Below are 25,103 nucleotides of genomic sequence, written 5' to 3'. Positions count from 1 at the left end.
ACTATTGGGTTTAATTAATGTTTAAATGATTTTTAGTAGACTTAAGGTATGAAGATCCAAATTATGCAAAGACCCCTTATCCAGAAAAAGGTTCCATACCTGTATCAATTGTAATTTAATTATGTGTTATTACAGAAAAAACAGACAACTTTTAACCACAAATTCTAAAATATTATGGGGACCATAATAGGTCCTGTACTAGGAACTAAACTACACAAACAAAAACCCCTATTAATTCTATCTGAAGCAGTACATTAGTGTATGAGAAACCCAGTGGCTAGGGCACATGGAAATTTATTGGAATGCTTATCCCATGTTCGCTCCTGATACCTGCTCCTCTGTGATTCTGGCATTAAAAAAACCTTCTACAAATTATTTGGATTTTTATACTGTATTGTCCATGACCATTTAAAATTGGTGTCAAAAGAAGCATAATATCAAATAATATAAGCGCATACAGTATATGGAATATTGCTGAAGCTGCCAGATATGTATTGTTCTGCTTGACCATAGAGCAGAATTAATTACTTGTATATACTTGTATACTTGTATAAATAATGTATTCCCATTATTTATAGTTTAAGAAAAGCACATTGCTCCCCTATTTTAATGAGGAGATGTCCCACAGCCCTAGCGCAGCTACCTATAAACAATGGTGAATGACTTGTTTAAACATTCCTGAATATGTGACCAGAGTGAAGTAGGAATTTTTTTTGATATACCCTGAAATAAAAATTAAATAGTGCAGTCATAAAATTTTCTTCAGAAAAAGAAGTAAGATTTTTTTTTTACTAAATGTCTTGAGATTTTATATTCGTATATCACTGGGAAGAGTCATGAATTCTCTTGGTTACTATGGTGATGAAGAAAGATATCTTCAGTCCCACAGTGAGCGATCATGCTTGAAATCTAACTGTAAATCATCATTGTAGATTATGTAATATGCAGTTGGTAAAATAATCACGTAGTGCTACGGGCTATTAAGGTACATTTTCTTTGCCATGATTGCCTGCTTGCATTATGAATACAAGATTTATCTTTAGCACTGGGATATAAAGCCAGTAAACATAGTTAAATATGAAATTTGTTTTATTTAACCTTTAAAATCAATTTAAAGGTCTCTTTAAACTAGCTCTTTATAACAGCTACAGTACATTGCATAAATCAGTTTATTTAAACTGTGAAATGGTGCCAGAAATTTCATAGGGCAGCCAATATGACCTTTACCCATGGACCATAACTGATTTTCAAGCATTAATCTGCAAACATTGCTTTGGTTGTCACCTGCATTCACTTAGAGCCTTTCCTTGGAGACATATGCAAATATGCATACAATATGGAAAATGGAATATTATTCCCAGTACATATAGTACATAAAAGGTACCTTGAAATTTCTCTGTTACCCTTTAAAAGAAGTTTTATTTCTGAGCTAAAGCACAGTGTGGATCATGATGATCTAAGTTTTACCTCTAACTCTTACCAGCAAATAGTTCAGATCAATGTTCCCAGATCATTTTCTATAAGTCAATCTAGAAAATAATGTGGATGATTATACATCAAGCGGTATTTATAACACCAACACAGAGGACCATACTGTGTCTTTTTTTGCACTGATATGCTGTGATATATTAGAGAAGATTATATTAGAAAGATGGTACTATGAACATACTGTATGTAATTCTCTAGCCAGAATTTGCCTTCAAGGTTTAACACAGAATTTGGTCATGCGACTTCCTATCCAGCTTGTAAGGAATCTGGTTTTCAAGTGTACAACTGTAACCTATTAAAGTTCAGCCTTTATTTATGGCATGCTCAATGTCACAGGAGATTTATATTGATGATGTTACTGGAACAGGTTCAAGCTTTAATCTACTAATGCTTACTCCAAAAGTAGCCAAGTATTCTATGATAAATACAAATAACAACTTCAGTAGTGAAAGGTCTCAACAATGAGAGCTTTCAAAAGGAAGCCAGCCCCTAAGAACCTCCAGGAACTGTCCTTATTATAGCCTAATGCAGAGCTTTACAACAGAGAATTTAGACAAGAGCAAGACATGCACCAATTCCAGATGAGCTTTGGGCATTCAAGTATATAGCCATATTTGATGTTTTACATCCCATTGCTCCTTTCCATCCTTAATTACCTTTAGTACCAACAACTGTTTTTAGCTGCCTGATCCAGTGTAGTGGTATTTTAGAAACGTGTGTAGGAGGGCTGCATAGCTTTTACAGCACTATGCTCGGAATATTGTATGGGACTGTGTGGTACAGGTATAGGACCCCTTATCCAGAATGCTCAGGACCAAGGGTATTCTGGATAAGGGGTCTTTCCGTAATTTGGATCTCCATATCTTAAGTCTACTAAAAAATCATTAAAACATTAATTTAACCCAATAGGATTGTTTTGCCTCCAATAAGGATTATTTATATCTTAGTTGGGGTCAGTTACAATGTACTGTTTAATTGCTACAGAGAAAAAGGTATTCAGTTTTCAAATTCTGAATTATTTGATTAAAATGGAGTCTATGGGAGATAGGCTTTCCGTAATTTGGAGCTTTCTGGATAATGGGTTTCCGGATAAGGGATCCCATACCTGTACTAATATTGATATACTGCAATGAACTTAAACTACTGTGATGATAATTTAGTTGTTTTAAATTCTTATTAATATACAGAATATATAGAGAATATTTTGTTTTTTCATCTTTAAACTTTACCTAACTTTCCTCTAACTCTCTTGTCAGCAGATTCCCATCAGCAGTGTTCATTTCATTCCTTGCTAAGCAGGTTTTATGTTTTTCAGCCATGTATCCTATTGAACAACATTCAACAACTAAGAGTTCAGTTGGAAAAGATGTTTGAGAACATGGGAGGTAAAGAGGTGAGATTCACATCTTTAATTTTATTTATTGTATTTAAAGAAAAACATTTAGAGATCATTAGTTTAGTCTAGCCCTATTTAGAAGTTTACACATTAAAAAAGGGAATTTAAGGGCAGATAGTGTGAAATTACAGCTTAGTACAGAAAACTCATCCACTTTCTATTCATTCCTATGAGACTTATAGAATGTATAAAATGATGAACTCTAATTTTACACTAAAAATTCCATAGGAATGAATAGAAAAGTGGGTGAGTTTTTCTGTAGTGATCTCTAATTTTACACTTTGATAAATCTGCCCCTAAGTTCTTTATATTTGCCAAAAGACAAAATTGGAGCATATGTGTAAAGGTCTGAAATTGATCATTCAGACCTTGTAAGACTGCTTTCTGTTTATGAGTGGATTGACATAATTATACCATGTTCTAAGGAATCTCCTTTTCTGTGCATTTTTTACAATATTGATTTAACCCAAATAACCTTTGCATTCTGATGAGAAGATCAAGGATTAATTAGACTTTGCATATTTATTAAATACATTAGTTTGCAATTTGAAATCCTCAACTGCAATGCCATAGAACTAAATAGTGGCTGCAAGTTAAACATGGCTTCACACCTCTACTACAGAATAACTGGGAGCTGCCAATGTACATTTGAACACCATACAAGCCCTCCTTTCCTTCAAATATGGGATAAAAGTTAAGGGAAATGTTGATTTTCTCTATTGTGTTACTATTGTGTAGTTGTATAAGGAATCAGGGTATTGGGATATGTGCAGCTTTTACAATGTATTTTGATTTCAGATCAATCTAATTTCAGAAATATTCATTTTTTTAATGATTTTCACAATTTAGATTGCCCTGAAATGAATACTGAGCAAATTTCAGAGCTTTATACATATGCCCCAAAATGTGTTATGTACTGGTGTTGATGGTTTTGTGATTTGTGTTTTGTCTGTAATGTGTCATGTCTTTGTCTAATGCCTTTAACTTGCAATCGAGCAGAAGAAAGAAGGAGCTATAGCCTTTTATAAGGTTTGTAAAGGCAAGCATGGTTTGATCCAGAATGTTTAACCATATGTTCTCAGACAATTGCCATGTTCCAGCATGACGGGTTATCGTGACTGTGCCAGCCAAGCACTGCAGAACAGAGATTCTTACTACTAATTATTGCTAATAAAATGCATTTGATTTTAATTATCCTATTTCTTCCACTGTATGCCAAATATTGCCATAACCATAGTATGTAAATAAGAAAATAGTTATCTTATTTAGCCCGGTTTGACACCTAGTTCTACTGTATATCAGAATGAATTTAAAATTAGCCAAGGACATTGTATGAACTAGTAACACAATTAGACAAATACTTATGTAGGCAATCTACAAGGCTGAGTGCACTTTCAAATTATTTTGCTGCTTGAATATCTTTGATGCATTGGTTGACAAACACCTATAATTTACATTATTCCTCAACAAAATTGCCCCTTATAACCAGTTTTACACACCCAGTGCACTTAGTAGAAGAGGAAAAGTTCAGTCTGATCAAATAATTTGTTTGTTCTGTAACTAATAAAACAACTTAGACTGAGCCCTGTCACTATACCTGGCAACAGCTGGCAATGCATGTCTTGAACTTTTTTTATATTTCTAATATTGCTTATTATGTTCTAAGAAGCAGCACACTTATCTCAATGAAAATAATCCTACGACTTGTGCACTACTTAGTGGACCTGAGCCAAGGTTTGTCTGTTATACAGGCACTGATTTTTTTCAGTCTGACAAAACAAATTCTTGCTGTCTTCCAGATGGATATCAGAGAAGTCACAGTGCTGGCAAGAGAGCAACTCATTAGAATATTTTGTGGTGGATTTTCCTTGAGTGTTCCTAAAATAAAACAACCCAGGGAAAATGTGCTTATGTTGCCATATTTTACATCTCACTTGAACTTAAGCAAAGCAATACATTTCTAAGCAACTGGATAAAATCAGATCAAGGCTCTTTTTCTTTGGCATTTTGCATGCTGCGGAATTGTTGACAAAATAAATTCTGTACTGGCAGCATATGTACCTGCTTTGCTAACTGCTTCTGCCAGCGTGCTGCACATTGGACATAAGCTCTGGTGGAGCAACTGATAATTGTCCCATGTCTGTCTTACATGGTAGTAGGTATAACAGAGAGAATAAGCAAGTTCATTGCATGGACTGTACTACATGTAGAGATGAATCATATGGTTTCTCTGACTAAACTGGTAGTCCCATTTGGCAGGGTTTGACAGTTTTCTTATTTTACTGATCCACTAAACCACTGCAGAACTATTGGTTCATGTAGGCAAGAGGAACATTTACTAATGTTTGCTGGTGGATAGAAATACTTCAGCTGGGCATTCTTGCTATCCCCTGTGCTTGAATTACCATGTTTTCTCCTGTAGTATGTGGTACTGCTTCAAGCATTTTAGATTAACTACAAAGGATATAATAGATAAATGAATGAGTATAGTGAATGTGCTCCATTGTGATATCATACCTACCAAATGTATTTTATTGATTTATCTAACATCCCAACAGAAAAACAATATAAACGTGTTCAGTTAACAAAATGAATGCAATTAAATAAATACAGTTGGAATGATTTTCCTGCCCTATAGCAAGTCGATGTCAGGATTATTGCATCCAGAAATTATACCGATATGCTTTCTTTATAGTCATTCCAAGAAACACTTGAGAACCAGGTTTAGAGATTGCCAGATGCAAGATAGTAGAGAGTTGCATAGACATGGGGAAATCAAGAAGAAAGGGTTTGTGCATGCTTCTAATAGTAATTTGTTTGGACAATAGATTGTAGAAATGCAATAAAAGGCACGCATCGGCAACTTAGAGCAAATATGTAGAAAAGATCAGAGAATTCAAAGTAGTAAAATTATGAATAAGGCTTATATTTTTATTTCTGAGACAGAGACAGAATACAAGTAGAACAACATGTGCCAAACACAGACGCATAAGGGATCCCCACACTAAAACCAAAAAAAAAACAATTTGTTGGCATAAGAGACAGAAAATGTTTTAATAGAAAGACAAGAAATAGGATGCAGCTCAATGAAGGGAGAATTTGAATTAGAGGGGAATAGTGATGGGTGAAATGTTTCGCCAGGCATGGATTTGCTGTGAATTTCTGCGTTTCGCCATTGGCATCCAAAAGGAATAGCCACGCAACAAAAGAATAGCCGTGGGCGACACAAGAATAGCCGTGGGCGACAAAAGAATAGCCGCAGGCGACAAAAGAATAGGCATGGGCGACAATTATTTTGATGCGCAACATTGCCGTTTCGCAAATCTTTTGAAATATTCGCTCATCACTAGAGGGGAATGGTCTCAGTATCAAATGCAGACAAAAAAATACTGGAGGATGCATTGCCTGTAACTAAACATGCTAACTAAGGCACAGAAATGGTTTCCATAAGTGGATATTTAAGTTAAGATTAATTATTTTGAGCCTAATCTATGAAAATGATTTCCTTACAGTCACATATGGGCAATAGCATGGATATCTGACCATTATGTATACATCAGTAGCTACATTTTAATAGCACTTATTACCTGTAGCCTTGACATATTACTGGCAGTAGAAGTTATTAGGGCACTGGAAGCAGTGTGCAAAGTGCAGAAACTGGGTGCAATCAGCCATTTATTTGCACTTTACACGCTGCCTTCCGCTTTAAAGAATAGTGCTCTATTTCATAGCACAGAGACTTGTAAGTGCTCCCATAAATACATTGCTGTTTGCCTTCGGCAATAGGAGGAGATGCATGTAGGCACCCGCCTCTCACCCCCATTGTGTCACCGACCTTGTGTTTCATTCAGACCTGCAAAAATTATTGATGCAGTGATGTGGAATTCAAATCATTCACACAAACACACACACATCCTGCACCAAGACATCCTGCGTATTTTATAAGTTTCAGAAGTTTTTACAGTTAAACAACAGTCTATGCTTGAATGTACCTATGAAACGCAAAATGTACCCATTAAATGTTGTGTTTAACGTAAAAGCTTGCAAGGGAAAAGGGCAAGACAGAAAAATCACATCTTATTTATTGTGCACAACCTGGGGAAATATAATTTTGACTTTTATATGTGCAACAGGACATTCTTGTTTGCTATCATAAAAAATATACTACACACATCACGACAGTTCTTTCCAAATAAGCCTTTGGGGATTTATTACAAGGAGTTCCAGTTTAATTATATAATTGACTTGTGATTTCTGCTTAACCCAGCTGAAATAAATTTGCTTAAAATACCTAACCTGTTGGCTAAATGCTGCTGGCAACAGTGGAATTAATCTTCAGTTATGTCATTAAAGACAAGCCTCAAGCCATTGTGTACATAATGACACCGTACTTAGTACTGCCCACTCTCACAATCAACTCCCTTAATACCAGCAGTACATTATTGTTCTCAACACTGGTGTTATGTTCATTTAAATATGTCCGACACTTAAACATGTACCATTTGTAATTACTAGGAGGCAAAGAGAAGGCAGGCAATACTTGATTTCCTTGACACTGAATAAATAAAAAAAAGGGCAGCTTTTATTATTAACATTAACTTGTGAAGTCTCTCCTGCAGTCAATAAGCAGGAGAGCTTTAAACTAAATGGCAGCATGAGAACAAAACTGTGAATGTAAAATGATAATGCTTAAATAGGTACAAAGGAATTGAAATTGTAGAATATATTTGCTGCAACTGGCCAAAAACTGAATGAGAAGTGCGGTTTAACTTGCTGGCGCTATATAAATAAATGGTGATGATGATGATGGTGGTGATAAAGGAAATCTAAGGCAAGAGAAGTAATTGATACACAGGAATACTTGAATTTATATTTCTAAAGCAACCCTCCAGTCCGAGATAAAATTGTCCGAAACAATGTCTGTAGGCTTTTTCTTGGTGGTTCTGTGATATCCATATGTCTTATTAGAGGCTTACAGTGGTTTGTTAGGAAGGTTAGATTCAAAACTGGTTTACAGCAAATAGGGCGTTGAGGATGAATTTATTTTTGTAACTAGAGTGCCCAGTTTAGTTAATGGACTATGACCAATACAAACAAGCCAAATCAGGCAGCTATATTGCAAATAATCTAATCACCCTGGTTTTTTACTTTGAACCCTTATGGGCAGATTTATTAATATTCAAGGTTGAGATTATGCTCACACATTGCAAGGGAAAAAATCCCTGATCGCTTGTTTTACCCGCTATCATTTTTTGGTTTTTACCACAATTTATTAAGTCGATTAATCAAGTTGATAAACAACTCCCAACACTGAAATCCTGCGAAGACGCCATAGATGCCATTTTCCATAGACAAACTGGGATTTGCATATTTATATAGGCAAATTAAAGCAGTCAAATGTTAACGGTTGTGAGGCAGATTTTGAGGGATGGGGTAGTTGGATGAGTCTATCACCATTTAGGGCCTGTCACCCACAGATAAAAAGATGTATAATAAAAGTCCTTTAAAAACTAAACACAAAACCCTAATTCTTTTTTTAATTAAATCATCCATACCTTTTATAAAATTATTTAAAAATCAGAACTGTCAATCATATGTTGCTTGCCACGCCTCTATGACTGCGGCATATATATGATTTACAGCAATAATTGCAATTTCTTTAACTTCCCATTCGGCACTTAGATAGATATCACTTAGATATGCATAATGCATAAGATTTTGGGGTGATACAAATCTTGCCTTAATAACAGTGTACACAAAATGGTGCCTAACTGCTGGTTATGACTATAAATTCCAAGACTAAAGAGTGAAAAAATAATTTATATAGGGTAAGTAAAGTTTATTTTGCTTGGAAAGGATTTCAAATTATTCCTTAGGGTGACTGGTCCCCTTTAAGATAGAAGAACAAGGAGAAACAAATAATGTTGTAAGCAGTTATTTTATTGGAATGGTTTTTTGTTTCTTTATCATAATCAGAAAGCTAAGAAAGTTTTAGAATATGGTTACTCAAAAGTGTGAAGGTGAAAATCACATCAAACGTAATGTACCTTGGTACCTTGGTACATTACCTTGGAGTTTCAAAGAAAGGTTGCGCCTTTCCATTGTAAGTCAGCCGTCTCTTTCTCAATCTGATGGGATTGCATAGCATTTTAAAACTGATTCATTAGGGTCGACCACACAAGGTTTTCCAACCACAGCAGTCCTTTTTTATTAGTTTTATTCATTTAATGGTTGATACGGCTTGGTATTATAAACTATTAGAACTTTCTTGCATGAAAAACAATGACTTTTCATTATGATCCCTTTTTCTTTACTGATATTAATAATAACAATTCTCCTGTTCCAACCAGGAGCTGCATTGGAACTTTATTTCTGTTTTTTTTGATTTTGTATATTGAGTCTAACTTTTGTATTTATCTGAATAGATATCCACATTTTGTGATGCGTTGACAACTCTTTATATTATTTTTGTTTCAACTTATTTTTTAAGCCTTTCTGTGATGGCAGGGGCCTTGACAGCTTGGTGTTGAATAAAGACTATTTGAGACATTCAGTAACTTTACGTTGAAAGTCTTGTGTTTCGAAACAGAATGTAGATGGGTCTATTGATATATTAAGGTGTATTTATATATATATATATATATATATATATATATATATGAGTATGTGTGCTACATAAATCAAAAATATATTTCTAATGTGCATCAGTCTCAGAATATGATCAGGCTGTAAGGTCTGGCATGTATTTGTCTGTTTTATATCTCCAGCATGTGTCCCATGTGTCTTTGGTAAGAGTGTTCAGGATTAGTAGATCTGATCTAGGTATGGTATAAAACCATAAAGGAAAACATTTAGTGGTCACAGTATAGTTATCAGTGGGTACAAATAAGGATACAGAGAGTTAAAACACATACATTGCAGTCTATTTACACTAACCTGGCAGCAGGTAATCAATAGAACAACAATCTACTGTGTATCAGGGATATGTGTCTAACCTCTGACACATGTAAAATCAAGTTGTTTTGCATTAACTAGTCCTTTTGTCAATGGTAATTAACACATGACTGAATTCAAGCAGTCAGTTTCAATAGCACCTATCTTTAGGTTGCTATTTCTTTTGTTTATAAAACGTAGTATTGTAGACTATACGTTAAATCACCATGCTGCTTCAAGAGAACTGTCAATGGATCAATGTCAGAAGGGACCAAGGTCTCAAGAGCAGTTGCAGGCATGCTTTGCAAGTTAATATGCAGCTGAAAATATTCTAGAGCAGCTAAAAGAAACCTTTGGCTTTTAATAAATGCAGTTACTAAGCTACCTCTAACATCCATTATACTCAGCTTACAGCTATTGTTATCAAACCTCCTCTTAAGTGGCCAAATGAGAAAACATAATGCAGAAAAGAATTGATCTCAGAGCAGCCTTGCAATGTGGCTTTTAAAATGGATAGTGATCTTGGCAATTAGCTGGGTTATGCAAAGTCAATCACCAGTTTTATTTTAAAATTACTGAATACAAGTAAGTACTGTACATGTACAGTCTCATAAGCCGAGTCAAGAAACTGATAATATCTGCTGGGTTTGACTAACCTTGTACCAAAATCAGTGCCTGCAATACAGTAAAGAAATCTACTCACATAAAAGTTGTCATTTTAAGAAATTAATTAACTACTTAGTAGGGTGTTAATTAACAAAATGCATATTTTAAAAACATTTTTCTTTCAACAGTTGGATCTCGATGCAAGCGCCATGCTCAAGGAACTTCAGGTGAAGCTGAGTGGAGTTCTGGATGAACTGAGCTGTATATATGGTGCAAGGTAAATCAATGTAAAGAACAGCAAAAATAAAATCAACTATACTGGTTCAAAATAGAATCATTTGTCCTGCACGGCCTGTTATTTCATATAACACAAATGTAAAACTATTAATGTAATTAATCTTATTCTATAATATTTTTTACTTCCTTCATTTTTTTTTCTTCATTTATTTCCACTTGCAAAGGCAAAGCATGTCAATGGCTTAAAACCTCTTGCCATCAACAACCACAGTGATTAGTAGAGTAGAGATTAGTAGAGATTTCTATTTATTGGCATCACCAAAACATTGAGCCTGCTTTTATTCTCTGCTTGCCCTCCATACTTTTCACTCTTCGTTATATATACATCTTCCATGCTCCTCTTTTTCTTACTTTACTTTTACTTTGCATACTTTATTCTGATCAGACAGATATAAGAGAACTGAAAAACACAGAATCAGAAAGACATTGTGGCCCTGCTATTCAGTTTAGCTCCTATTTTAAAATGTACATTTGAAGCATAGTTTAGTTCATGTATTTAAGGGGAGGGGTATTGTTTTCACAAAAAGATGGACATACCCATGCTAATGGTTACATTATGCAGCCTAGAGGTAAAGCTGTCCAATTTTGTTGTCTGAATTGGTCATCCATGTGGAAATGAATGACCAAATAGCATTGATCTGCTTGTATAAATAATTGTATGTTGTTTCCTCCTACACTCCAAAAACATACATGTAATATTATGTAGATATGACTAGATTCAATTCAGTGAGGAAAATGTATCTATAGACAATATAGACAATATAGACAAGATTCAATTTTGAAAATTTTTTATCGAGGAAGTAAAGAATAAAGAAAAGGTAAAATATACATACACGTAACATACAAGACAAGACAAGATTCAATTTTTAATCCAGAAAAGCTTATCTCATTGTTTATCATGTGAAATCTCTATTGAAGTCTATGGAAAAAAAACTGGAAATGAATTAGGAGAAAAGTTTTTCCTCCTCGAAATGAATCTTGTCCATAAGTTGCCATGTGATAAACCATGAGATAACTTTTTCTCACTAAACTATGTAATTATTATGTAATACCTTTAATTATAAATTCCACTGGGGATCAGTGATTTAAAATTGTTTTATGCTATAGAAATAGTATTAGTCATGTTTTTTTATATAATCAGAGTGTTCCCAATTATCAATAAAAATATGACATTTGATACCTTTCAAAATTTGTCCTCCTTGTAATCTCCCTCTATTCACACCCTAACCAAAACACATTTTAGTTTCACTGATATTATCAATTCTTTAAGTTTTAAGGGTTATTTTTTTGTATGGTAAACAAATTACGTGTAGAAGTGACATCTTTTTCTTACAGTTTCCAGGTTGTAATAGAAGACTGTGTGAAACAAATGAGCGTGGAATTAAATCAGATGAAAGGAAATGGAAATGCATCTACAAACAGAAATAATGCAGCGATGGACGCAGAGATAGTACTACGGCCTCTCATGGATTTTCTGGATAAAACGTTTGTATATGATTTCTGCATTTTATCTATAACACTGTTACAGCTCTCCAAACAAATAAAATACACTTACTGGTGGTATTCCTGATCACACATAATTTGGGTACAAAGTTATATAAGGCAGGAAAGACTTGGGCAATTCAGTGTGTGTAAAGAGTTTACTGTAGCTTTGTAAACTTGCCAGAATGTGTAGGAGGAAATATTATGCTAATAAACGAGCCTTTCTAAAGTAATAATAGGTGCAACGGCAAAACAGGGCTCCAGCTGGGTGCTCTACTCCTGTTTCCACCAATTATTAACTGCCTGGAAAACAAATTCATGCAAAAAGTGCTGAAGTGTACAATTGTTGTTGCCAATAGCAATTAATCAAACCAGTCTACTACAAGTTAGAAAAGAACACAGTTTCTACAGGCAACTCAGCAATACACCTATATTTGCAATAAAGCCCTTTGTTTTTGCACATGACTAACAATGTTATAAATGTGTATATTAGTCTGCTAAATTGCCTAGATGTTTAACAAATTGGTCTTTAGTCTGGTTTCTTACAGTTTTAAACATGTATTTAAAATTATATTTGTAGCTCACCTTCCACAATTTGCCCATTCTGGAATAACCAAAGGCTGCCTCTTCTTGAGGCAAATCTTGGCGACACATACAGTATTTCTGGATTTATTCTGCATTATATATTTTATATACTGAACTAACTGCTTCATTCTAAAGTTTCAAAATCTTTATAAAAGTAATGGCCCAGGCCTTCAAAGTTGCAGAGGGGTTACCATCTTGCATTCTTTTACGAGTGTCAGTGACACACACATGCTCAGTGGGCTCTGGGCAGCTGTTGAGAAGCTAAGTTTAGGGGTCATTGCAAATTATCAGGCAGAGAATTAGGCTGTCCTGTCATATAAACTGATGTTACAGGGCTGATTATTACATTTTGATACACACTTCACTGGTTTCTGAGCTGCCATGTAATTAGCTACTAGAGCATATTCACCATTTCTTCCCTACTTATTTGTTAAGCTTCAAACTCAAAGTTTAGGATATTTGATGATTCAATCATGTGGCCAAAGGCATTTATTTAGTTCTAAATTTTCCATTTTTTCAAATAATAATTTTCCATATAAGGCATGTATTTAGCTGATGCTGAATAAATCAGTATTCAGTTATTGTTTGCTCCTAATTATCTTTGCATTTGGGATTTCATTTTTGCATAAACATACATTTACTTAATACGTGAGGTCCGCAAACTCATTACCTATGTCATTGTGGATTCTGGTTCACTGCTATAGGTTGATCTCCTGAGGGGCCTTTTACTTTTCTGCACTGTCCTTTGACCCAGTAATTTAGCAACCCATGTATTTAATGGCTTTGTTTGTGCATGAAATCCTCCAAGACTAAAAAATTGAATTCAAATATGTTATGCAGGAAGCTTAGTTTTAAAAAATTACCTGCACTGTACTGTGACCTTTTATCATAACAATAGATGTACAGGTATAATAACAGACAACAATGTGGTTCTAAGCCCTTGTTTTAAGAATATGAGGCAAAAAATCTTTCGATCATTACGCAGATGTAACACAAGGCATCACACTACTCAAAGTACTTAAGGGAATAGTAACACCAAACATGAATGTGTGTCAAAGTAATTGATATATTACATACAGTTGCCCTGCACTGGTAAAAGTTGTATGTTTGCCCCAGAAACCCTACTACAGTTGATATAAATAAGCTGCTGTGTAGCCACGGGGGCAGCCAATAAAGCTGAAAAAAGGAGAAAAGGCACAGGTTACATAGCAGATAACAGATAAGTTATATTCCCATTGAATTCTATAGAACTTATCTGTTATCTTCTATGTAACCTGTGCCTTTTCGCCTTTTTTCCAGCTTGAAATGCTGCCCCCCTGGCTACACAGCAGCTTTGTTTATATAAACTATAGTAGTGTTTCTGAAGCAAACACACAACTTTATCTTTAAATTACTTTAAAACATTTTTCGTTTTTGGTATTATTGTCCCTTTAATATTTAATTTAATTAATGATGAGTTAAGTATACACCCACTCTGCAGTATGTGGCACACTAATAATAATTACTATTTCTAAAATGTTTCTTTTTTATTTTTAGCTTATCTGTCTCAGCAAAAATATGCGAGAAGACTGTTTTAAAACGGGTCTTGAAAGAATTATGGAAATTGGTACTCAACAGAATAGAAAAACAAATTGTCCTGCCTCCTCTAACAGATCAAACTGTGAGTAAATGTATATAAAAGCAATTCTATATTATTTATATATATATTTCTTTTGATGGTTTTATTAAAATCAGTTACTCCAACTGAGCCTGTTGAGTGCAGAACTTATTTTGTTGTTGCTCTGTACACATTTTACTGGCACCCAGGCATGCTGTGTTTTTGTTTAGTAAGTGCTCCTCCATGCTCTACATATAAAAAAAAAAAAATATATATATATATATATATATATATATATACACACACACACTTGCAGAATGTGCCTGCACCGTTTCTTTATTAATAATGAACTTTTATTTGAACATCACAATGTATCCAGTGTTTTAAGGATTTAGCAAAGATACTTGATAAAAGCCAGGGTGGCGCAAAACATCAGATACATTGCGATGTGCAAATAAAAGTTAATTATTCAAACAGAAGGTTCATTCTGTAACCGTATGAAATTCTTGACCGAGCACCTGTGAATGCAGACACACACATGCACGCACACAGACACACATATATATATTTATTTACATACATAAATAATTTATATATGTATATGTATGCCACCTTTTAAAAAGGTCTTAGAAAATGTTTTATGGATAATAACAAATTGAAGTATATAGTAACAATATTGAACTGTAACAGATGGCACTCAAATTCAGCATATGTGCAAAATAACTTTCTTGTTTATTGAGATCTTTGCACACAATATTTCGGGGGATGCTCCCCCTTCTTCATGTGCTCTTAGGGGGAGAATCCCCCGAAACATTGTTTGCAGAGATCTCAAGCAACAAGAAAGTTTTAGCAGAGTTTATCCTACTTAAATAAGTCCTGTTGTGCCAGTATTTTTGTGCATTTTGGGCTCCAGGGCAACAGAGCTTACAAATTTGAGCACCACTTCAACCACTTCATTTTTTTACACAGTATTGGGAAGTATTTTCCACAATTTGAAGTATAATACTTTTCCAATGAAGAATAATAGATTGCGTTATCATTTACATTATTTTTTACATTTACAAATTTTATTATATACCCTCATATTCCTATAAAACCTTATCAGTATATTTAAGTGGAACTTGAGGTTAATCTATGATACGCAGATTTTATTGTGATCATTCTTGCCACAAAGTTGTCTTATAGTGAAATGTGCTTTAAACAGACAATCGCTCCTATGTTCTCTGAGTGCTTGCTCTTGTTCACATATGTTCTTGAATAATTAAATACATTAAGAACTACTAAGAGTTTTCTGTATTTGAGAAGTAATTGCCTGATAAGGTCCTTGTAAAGCTTCCCTAGGATTGGCTGCAAGTCTCTCTGTCACATTTACAGTATGTGAAAAAGAATAAAGGCAGCAAATAAAGATTAAACAGATCTGTATAATCTTTGTAGCTTAGAGCTATATTCAGCCTTCCTTGCATCTAAAATTTATGAAAGACAAAATAAATGAAAGAAACATTTATCATGTTTACATATAGGTGTTATACAAAACACACTAGTATTTTTGTAATCATTCATGATATAGTCCAGAATGTTTCCTGTTGAGCTGCCAAATAAAATGCTTCTAATTGCTGTTCTTAGGGTAATTGTGAACACTCGCTAATATTATATTGCAGTGGGATGCTAAGCAGATGGTTATTTAACACAAAAGTGGGCAGTACCAGCTTGTGGCATCTTGGCAGTTTCTGGCATGGCTCCCCATAAATGTATGTTGAAATTATAGATTATTTCAGTTGTAGAAACTGAAAGTATTAAGCTTAATCCTGGATTTAAAAAATCCTTAAGATAACTGAAAACAATGTCATGTACAAAATGTCAGTGAACTTTCATGCAAGCTGTTCATATTAATGCCTATGGCAACATTGCCATCTGCAGAAATACATTCAAGCATTAAACATTTTGCTACAATATCCTGACTCCAGGGTTATCCATATGCAAAGGTGCCTGCATTTAACCTGGGTAAAGGAAGGGTTATTACATGCATTAGATTTTCACTATTATACCTGTTTAGCTTTACCTTTCATACCATTGCATAGTGTTGTTCTGGTTTTATTAGACTTGTTTTGTTTATTGTTTGGATCATGTTTTAATGAACTTATATTATAGAATGGCCAAGCATCTTTGCAATTGGCAAAATAACAAATTTTTGTTATAGGTTTTTTCAATTATTTGCTTTCTTCTTCTTCTGACTCTTCAGACGCTCTTTAGCTTTCAAACGGGGCTCACCGGCCCCAACAACCAAAAACTATTGCTCTGTGGGGCTACAGTTTTAATGTTAAAGTTACTTTTTATAAGTCTCCACAATTCATATATATGTCTTTCATTTCAACCATTCCCTGGTTGCTAAGGGAATTGGGACCCTACCAACCAGCTAGCTTCTGAAACTCCAAACTGGAGAGCTGCTGAACAAAAACTGAAATCATTAAAATAAAACTACAAATAAAAAATGAAGACCAATTGCAGATTGTCTCAGAATAGCAGTGTTTAAGGCAAGTGCTAAAAGAGTGACTTTTGATAATAATTTACTACTTAAACCTAACTATTATAATGTGTGACCTGGGGCCAAGCTGATGTACTTCTGGTTATTGTAATGTAGCATGCACTATGATTATGTGCTTTTCACTGCGCCCGGAGATCTGGCAAAACATACTGTAAGCTCTGCAGCTCGGGACATAGCTTATCCCTCAGATACCTAGAAAGTTATGGACATATTTATTGTCTGTTAAAAGGCATACATAATATGAAATGCAAATTACTGAGCAGTTAAATCATTTCATAAAAAGCCAAAAACAATTAGCTACTACAGGTGCACCATAAAAAAGTCAATATCTGTGCATAATATTCCTGTAATTGCTTTCTACTATTTTTATGCAATCATTTTGTGATTATTTGTTTTGTCTTATAATGAAAAAAGTAAAATGAAGCTTACAAAAAAAAAGAACCACATTAAAGAAAGAAGAATGAGAGTATTAAGTAAGGACTTGTGCAACCTGTATGTGAGTGCTGAGAGGCTTTTTACTTAAACTTGTTATTAAGTTAGTAGCAGGTATTGAGATAGTGCTGGTTTCTGGCAGTTTAAGCACCAATGACTTAACTAACAATTTCCGAAACATAATCATAAAGCAGAAACTATTCAGTGTGTGACCAAAAGAGCTCACCAGTAATAACACGGGTTATGGGTGCACATGCCCTGCAGCCCCAGACCTACACATTAAGGAGGGAATATATACTGCAGAATATATAGAAGGCACTCATTTCACAAACAAGCATAGTAAAAGAACTGTAAAAAGTAAATGTAGGGCATATCCTTAGCCTAATTACCTAAACTTTCTGATGTAGCACAGCATGCTCAAAGAGAAACAAGAAGGCTGAAAATTAGAAATAAGGAGGGAATGGTAAATTGCACCAAAACCAATGTACTCCAACATCTTACCTCTACAATCTAACACACAGGTGTCACTAATTAGTTAAGTGTAATCACCTTGAAACATATTAAAGGGGTGATTCACTTTTAAGAATGTCCTATTCTTAGCAACCTTGCAATTGGTCTCCGTTATTTATTTTTTTATAGTTTTTGAATTATTTGTCTTTCTCTTCTGACTCTTTCCAGCTTTTACTGCTAAATAGCTAAAAAAATAGCTAAAAACAATTGCTCTGTAAGGCTACAATTTTATTATTAATGCTACTTCTTATTGCTGATGTTTCTGTGTAGGCCCTCCTCTATTCATGTTCCCAACTCAAACAACTGCCTGGTTGCTAGGGTAAATTGCACAATAGCAACCTGATAGCTGCTAAAATACCAAACTGGACAGCTGCTGAACAAAAATCTAAAAACCTGTAAATCAATAAAAAAATAAAAAATGAAGACTGATTGCAGATTGTTTTAAAAGTTAATTTAAAGAGGACCTGTCACCCAGACATAAAAAGCTGTATAATAAAAGTCCTTTTCAAATTAAACATGAAACCCACATTCATTTTTATATTAACACATCCAAACCCATTATAAAGGTATTTAAACATCCCAGCTGTCAATCATATATTGCTTGCCCCGCCTCTGTGCCTTAGGCCTTAGGCATAGAGGCGGGGCAGACAATTACTTTAGCTTTCTGTTCAGCACTACCTAGATGTCACTGCACATCTCACTTTTCCCCTCCCTCCTCATCCTCTAATTATGTAGCTAGTGCAAGGGCCTGGGCATCTGGTCCCCCATTCTGGCACATACACAAGATTTTGGGGTGATACAAAGCTTGGCTTTATAACAGTGTCCACAAAATGTCGCCGGCCTGCTTGCTTTGATTGAGTAATTCCAAGACGGAAGGAAACAAGATTTATATTATTTATATAGAATAAGTAAAGTTTATTTTGCTCGACTAACAATATAGAAAATAATTTGGAGTAATTTCTTAGGGTGACAGGTCCCCTTTAAATGTGAACTACCCCTTTAAGCTAGTTCGACTTAAGTATAACAGGAAGTGTGTATCTGTTCCATCAAATAAATCTAGTGCAATAAAAAGTTCAGGCTGCTGGAATGGATTTACTCTGACAATAAATGTGTTTGTCTTTTCTACCCTCTAGGGGGCTCAAATGATTTTCAGTGCAGCTAAAGATCTTGGACAATTATCTAAATTAAAGGTAATACTGTCAAATCAATAATTAATCTTCTACCATCCTACCTATCAACACTAGTAAACATGACCTACTATATCTGTAATACAACTTTACCAAATGATGATTTTTGAATTAAGCAAATACTTAAGTGTTGTTTTGGAGATTCATTAGTAAAAGTGTTGCTTCCATACAGTATTTTTTATAATTCACACCCATAAGTAATGAATGAAAGGAAAATATATAGTTGCAAAGGAGTCCTCTTGGGCTTCATAATAATACAAAGTGTGCATTACCTTTCTGATTCTTCTGTTGAAGGGATCATATTCACTTTTCATAAAAAAAAAAAAAATCATGTTTTTCTGCTTTGTTTTTTTGCATTAACTAAATGGTAAGAATTAAGATACACAGTAACTTTTTATGGGCATATTCTGCTTAAAACTGTATAGGGTTCTCTCAACATAAAACAATCCACAGCACCTCAGCGGTTTGCTCCCTCTTTTTACATCTCTCTTTCTTATTATATACATTATATACAGTATACTGATTATGATACAATATTTAGAAAGTCTTCTCACAAGTCATTAGACTAAATGCAAAGAAAACCAGCAAATTGGAGGCAGCTATTGTTCCCTTAAATGTATTTTTCAATGAGCTGGTCCTGTGCTTCACAGGAATAATTCTAATTTCTTCAAGAAACCATTCGCTCTTTGCCTTCTTATTATAATTAAACTGCTAAAATATCCTGTTATAATTATTTTACTTAATTTACTCTCCTACTTTACAAATTATTGCACTGCAGTCCTGATTAGTAATGATCATTTTAATGGCGCGTTAGTTGCGCTTGACTTTTTTGCCACAACCATGCCTATGTTGACGCAATCACACCTATTTGACGCAGCTGCACCCACTTTTTTGTATATATGGAACCTATAAAGCCAAGTATTCTCAGTGCAGAGAATCTGTAAGAAATAATAATGGCATTTAAATTTTGAACCAGGTTCCAGAACCTCTCCAGAATCTTTACACACCCACCAACATTGTTAGGGTGAATTGTATGAGTCCTTCAAACACTGTCTGCAAGTTTCTAGTAGTCTAAGGTACTGCATCCCTGCTGTCTTTAAAAATGTCAGGACACCTTTAATGCTTTTCATGTGAAGTACTGAGCAGGAGGGCTTGGCTTTGAAATTCACATGCTTGCATGATCACACTAAGGGGTATATTTATCATGCTGTGTAAAAAGTGGAGTAAAACATTACTGGTGATGTTGCTCATAGCAGCCTGTTCAATTTTTAAAATCTAATCACTGATTGGTTGCCCTGGGCAACATCACCGATAATGCTTTACTCCGCTTTTTACACAGCATGATAAATATACCCCTAACTGTACTAAGATGATCAGAAGATGGCTTATTCTCTTCAAGTGGTCATTTTCAACCACTCTTTAAATATGACAATACAGGCTTTAAAATGAGAATTCCATTGTGGTAGAATACCAGGCATACTTAAGTTTATCACAAATCATTTATAAATCAGAGAACTGATGAATGTTTGTACAAGGCTTATATATTTGCATATGATATGCTATTCCACATGTACTTATATCTGCCTATTTGTATGTGCGTGATGATTTTTCTTTTTGCCTAATGAAAATGGGAAGAGAAAAATGTTTACTGGAATTTTAATAATATTTAGGTAAAGTCTGTAAGGGAATTCTTTGTTCATAACCCCCCATACTGTATTACTTTCTGAATTCTGAATCCTGTGACAATCCCCTGTCTAAAATTACTGGAGAAAGCATTCATGTACTTGGTAATAACCTGGCAGGGTTATTAAAAGGAACAAGCAATGGCAGGGAGTAGGCATGGGCAAAACTTATTAATACACCATAGTATTTTTTATATTTTGTACAAAACAGAAGAGAGAAAATATAAACCCATAAACAAGCATATGTGCTCCCCTGTTACTTGAAATATTAGGAAAAATACATTTCTGGTGGTCAAATGCTTTTCACTTCTACCACACTGACTTATCTGGCAGTGAAATGGGCACATTAATCTGACAACACAATTAAGAGCACAATTTACAAAAATCAAGATTGCTGCTGCTGCTTATTTATACTAAGCCATTAACCAACTTTAAATCTTGTTAAATGTAACCTATGGTGGGATATTCTCTCACTTCATCTTGGGTGCTGGTGGATGAGCTTATGCTGAAATATATATGAGACAGGAAGCCAAGTAGAAAGGCTTTCTTCAAACACAAGGACAACAAGTCAGCATTGGCAGTTACTTTAGAAACATATAACTTTTTACATTGAGCATAGTGTAGCAAAACAATTAAGTATGAATAGTCATGTGTAGCAAATGTAACCGTAAATACTTTATTCTAAAGAAAAATATCAACATGACCCAAAGGGAACTTTTTATGTAGATTCATAATTTAAAAAATATTTTTTTTTTGTGTCAGTATCACTTTAAATTCAGTGGTTACTGGGGACTTTGGCTAACAGAACTTCTTTTAACACGTTTTTTTTGTTTCATGATATGTTTTTGTATATTCAGGACCATGTTATACGAGAAGAAGCTAAAAGCCTTTCACTTCGGCAATGTTCAATCATGGAAGTAGTATTAGCAACCATCAAGGTATTGTATATTAATATTTTTCCATAATGTTCACAGATTTTTAAACATTAAAAAGGTTGAATTACTAACAGTTACTATAAACATGTATTATTATTAGCACGGTACTTTTCCCTTTTTCTTTTTCAAATGAACTACAATGTGCAAAAATATGCACTGAGTTATTCACATGATCCCATGACTGCTAATTTACCACATTATCATGTTTATCAGAAAGTCAAGTGCTCACAGGATAGGCATTGTACTTGTGTGTAAAACGAGACTAGAATTATAAATATGAAATTATGTAGCTCTGTATAATGATTTGGGATTTTTAAAGAAATGCAATGCACATTTACAAACTACAAATTTTATTTTAAAAATAGTTTACCAAGGAGACAGAAAAATATAACCTGGACAAATACATTATGTCCCAAATTGAGATATTAGAGATTATTTTGATTCTCATGGGCAGATTTAAAGAGAACTAAGGGGCTTAGGAGCCCCTCTTCAAGGAGGAAGCAGCAGGTCACGGTGCCTTAAAACAGAGCACAGAGCACAGAGACCTTCGGCTATTCAGCAATAACAGAGCATAGTGTGGAAAATGCAAAAAATGGGTAAATTCACCCCCTTTCTGAACTTTGCACACAGCCTAGGTGGCTGTAAATGACCCCTATGAACTCAGTTCTGTCATTTCAAAACTATTTCTTTTAAACTAATAGTGTGCTTTTACTTACTGAGTGTACTGTCTGTATTCAGGCAGAGAGGTACAGTATGTGTGTACATGGATTGATAAGATACAGAGGAAAAAATGCTACAGAATTAAAAACAGAGTGCATTTTCCAAAAACAGAGCAAAACAGAATATATAAAATCAGATACATTATTGTATATTCGAAGAGTGGATGTCATGTAAGCAGTGTTATTAATATAAAAATTCTGCAATTATTGTTATTATAAATTGTGCATTTATAATTTTCTGAATAATTTTCAGAGTTGCCCTCCACCCATGTTAGGCAAACACATTACATGTGCAGCTGGGGTGGGAGACAGTTGGAGTAAAGATGAAAAATGTGGGGTAGGAATATATTTGCATTCAAGGAAATTAAAGAAACAGAAAATGTCCTTCGTAGAAGAACAGATAGAGTATTTGGTAGAAGAGCAGAGTATTATATTCGGTTTTAAAATGGCTAACCTTCCAGTTCTGGCTCGACAATAACTCCCAACCTCCCCTTTACAGACAAAAGTCCCCTGGCTTTCTTGTGGGGCCCTGGATGCTGATTTCTCACACACATTATTGTACAAACTAAGCATGTAAACATTTCTTACTGGCTTTCCCATGCCACCTTCCAATAACAAGCAAAGAGATGTGCTAATCTGATTTGATTTGATCAGATTGGTCGGTAGCACTCTGGGAGATTAGATATCTTCCTTGTGTCATTTAATACATGGCACATAGACAGTTTATATCTGTTCAAGGCTTATCTACCATTTCCACTGCAAACAAATTGACTCATGATATTCCAGTAGTCTAATTCTGCAATTACTAAATCTCTGCACAATTGAGACAGATTTATTGAAAGCAATGAAAGTCATTATCAGGAAACTATACTTAAAAATGTATGTCAGATTATTGTAACCCTGCAAAAGTCTTAATTAAACAGGGCCTTAACCAAAGGAAATTATTTGAATAGTAATGTATCCAATAAGCATTATCTTCATCTGGAAATAATTGCCACAAAGAAAATCTTATTTTGAAATGACATGATTTGCCTAATACATTTAAAAAAAGTAAAACAGTAATACATTTATCACAAAACAGAAAAGGTAATTTCTCGCCAATGATGTATAGCAATACAAATACAATTAACATCATGTAACGCTATATTCTCTCCTTCTCTCCACCTCTCAACTTATTGTCATTATCTTCCCCCTGCCCTTCTAACATTAGATCTCATTTACTATTGCCAGAGCTATTGCTATGCATGCTAATGGATGGAAACCTGAGTTCTTGGTGCAGGGCAGGTGTTCTTTTGTGTCAGTTGCATCTTTAATGGCATTCCTTGCACATCATTTATGACACATAAATAAGACTTGTGCCAAGGGACCTGGACACCTCTTGCATGAAAAATCCAGAGAAAGGGAAGATGCAAATTCCAAATTGTATTAGGAAAAAGTGTTTAATGCTAGCATTGTCTACACAACACCGGAATGAATTTGTCACATTTTGACATAACAGACTATTGCTTGCACAGTCCTCTGAGGATAAAAACAAGATAATGAAATTCAGAGCCATCAATGTGTGATGAACAAGTAGATTGAGGAATAGCCTGTAGCCACTTACAGAGGTATCATAGAAATATACATATCTCAATGCTGAGGGCCAGATTTAATAACATTCAGTTTTTCCTCCTGTATTGCATTTGTTAGCGCAAAAAATCCTGTATTTAAATAATTGCTCAAAAAACAGGTTTTTTTGTTATTTATCAACTGTAAAAACCAGAAAAAACACTAAGCTGGTGAGGCAACGTAGGAGTCAATGGGAGCTGTCCTAGGCAAATTGTGACATTCTTTATTTATTTTGTGGTTTTAGAGGTTTTTGTGAGTTTCTTTTATCTTATGAGAATGAAGATTTAAAGATTTCTTCTGAGTTGTTGTTCCTTCATGCTTGCGGATTTGAATCTTGATAAATTTGCCTCCCTGCATAAGATATGGTCACATGTTTATAAGCGTTAAAACCTATGGCCATTCTACTCCTTCTCCTCTTAAAACCTTAGTAAACTGACCTTAGTCTGTGCTGGCAGGAACATTTTGGCCCCAATGAACATTACCAGGCTTTAGGTCTCACCACATTCCTCACCTTCTATCATTTTGATTTCCACACATGCTCACACATCAGCTCAACAAAGTCAATACATTGACAACCAATTCTGACAGATTTGTCTTTAATACCTATTGATCCAGTTGTTTTCTTGTGTGTAAATGTCTTAAGAAAACTGTAGTGATTTAATAGCCTCAGGACAGATTTGGGAGCAACCAGATCAATAAATGCTGCCCTTAAGCTGACAAAACAACATTTCAAAGAGAAATATACTGTAAGTAAGGGCTTTACTGTGCTGATCTGGCAATAACCTAGTGCTTAATATTCCCAGATAAAAACTTACAGAGTGTAAATTGTAAACTGTCATCGTCTTGCTGCTGCAAATTGGTAAATACCAAGTTCTTGCATTAACATATGTGAATTTAGAGGTTCACAACCACCTCTACTGATAACACATAACAATTTTCATGTGAGAATTTTCTGGACACCTACAGTGATAGGGTGCCTGAGGGATAAACTTGAACAGCTTTGCCCAACTAAAGCAACAAAATAAATGAGTTTGAAGCAAATGCAACAATGAAGACTAGATAATTTCTAGTTTTCCTGTGGAAAAATAAATGTAAAAGTTTAAT

At 34.5% G+C, this 25,103-nt stretch overlaps 1 protein-coding gene across 3 annotated transcripts in view; it reads left to right on the top strand.

The window, feature by feature from the left end:
- Positions 1-25,103, top strand: part of unc13c (unc-13 homolog C) — a 232,196-nt gene that overhangs the window by 183,288 nt on the left and 23,805 nt on the right. For all 3 annotated transcript variants that reach the window (XM_031899178.1, XM_031899177.1, XM_018092423.2), the window contains 6 exons: positions 2,804-2,881; positions 10,612-10,700; positions 12,056-12,205; positions 14,324-14,447; positions 19,002-19,058; positions 21,595-21,675. In XM_031899178.1, the coding sequence (XP_031755038.1) occupies positions 2,804-2,881; positions 10,612-10,700; positions 12,056-12,205; positions 14,324-14,447; positions 19,002-19,058; positions 21,595-21,675 (579 nt within the window). The remainder of the gene's footprint in view (positions 1-2,803; positions 2,882-10,611; positions 10,701-12,055; positions 12,206-14,323; positions 14,448-19,001; positions 19,059-21,594; positions 21,676-25,103) is intronic.

This window comes from Xenopus tropicalis, chromosome 3 (genome assembly GCF_000004195.4).
Source record: "Xenopus tropicalis strain Nigerian chromosome 3, UCB_Xtro_10.0, whole genome shotgun sequence".
Classification (NCBI taxonomy): Eukaryota; Metazoa; Chordata; class Amphibia; order Anura; family Pipidae; genus Xenopus; species Xenopus tropicalis.
This window is presented reverse-complemented; position numbering and strand designations above follow the sequence as displayed.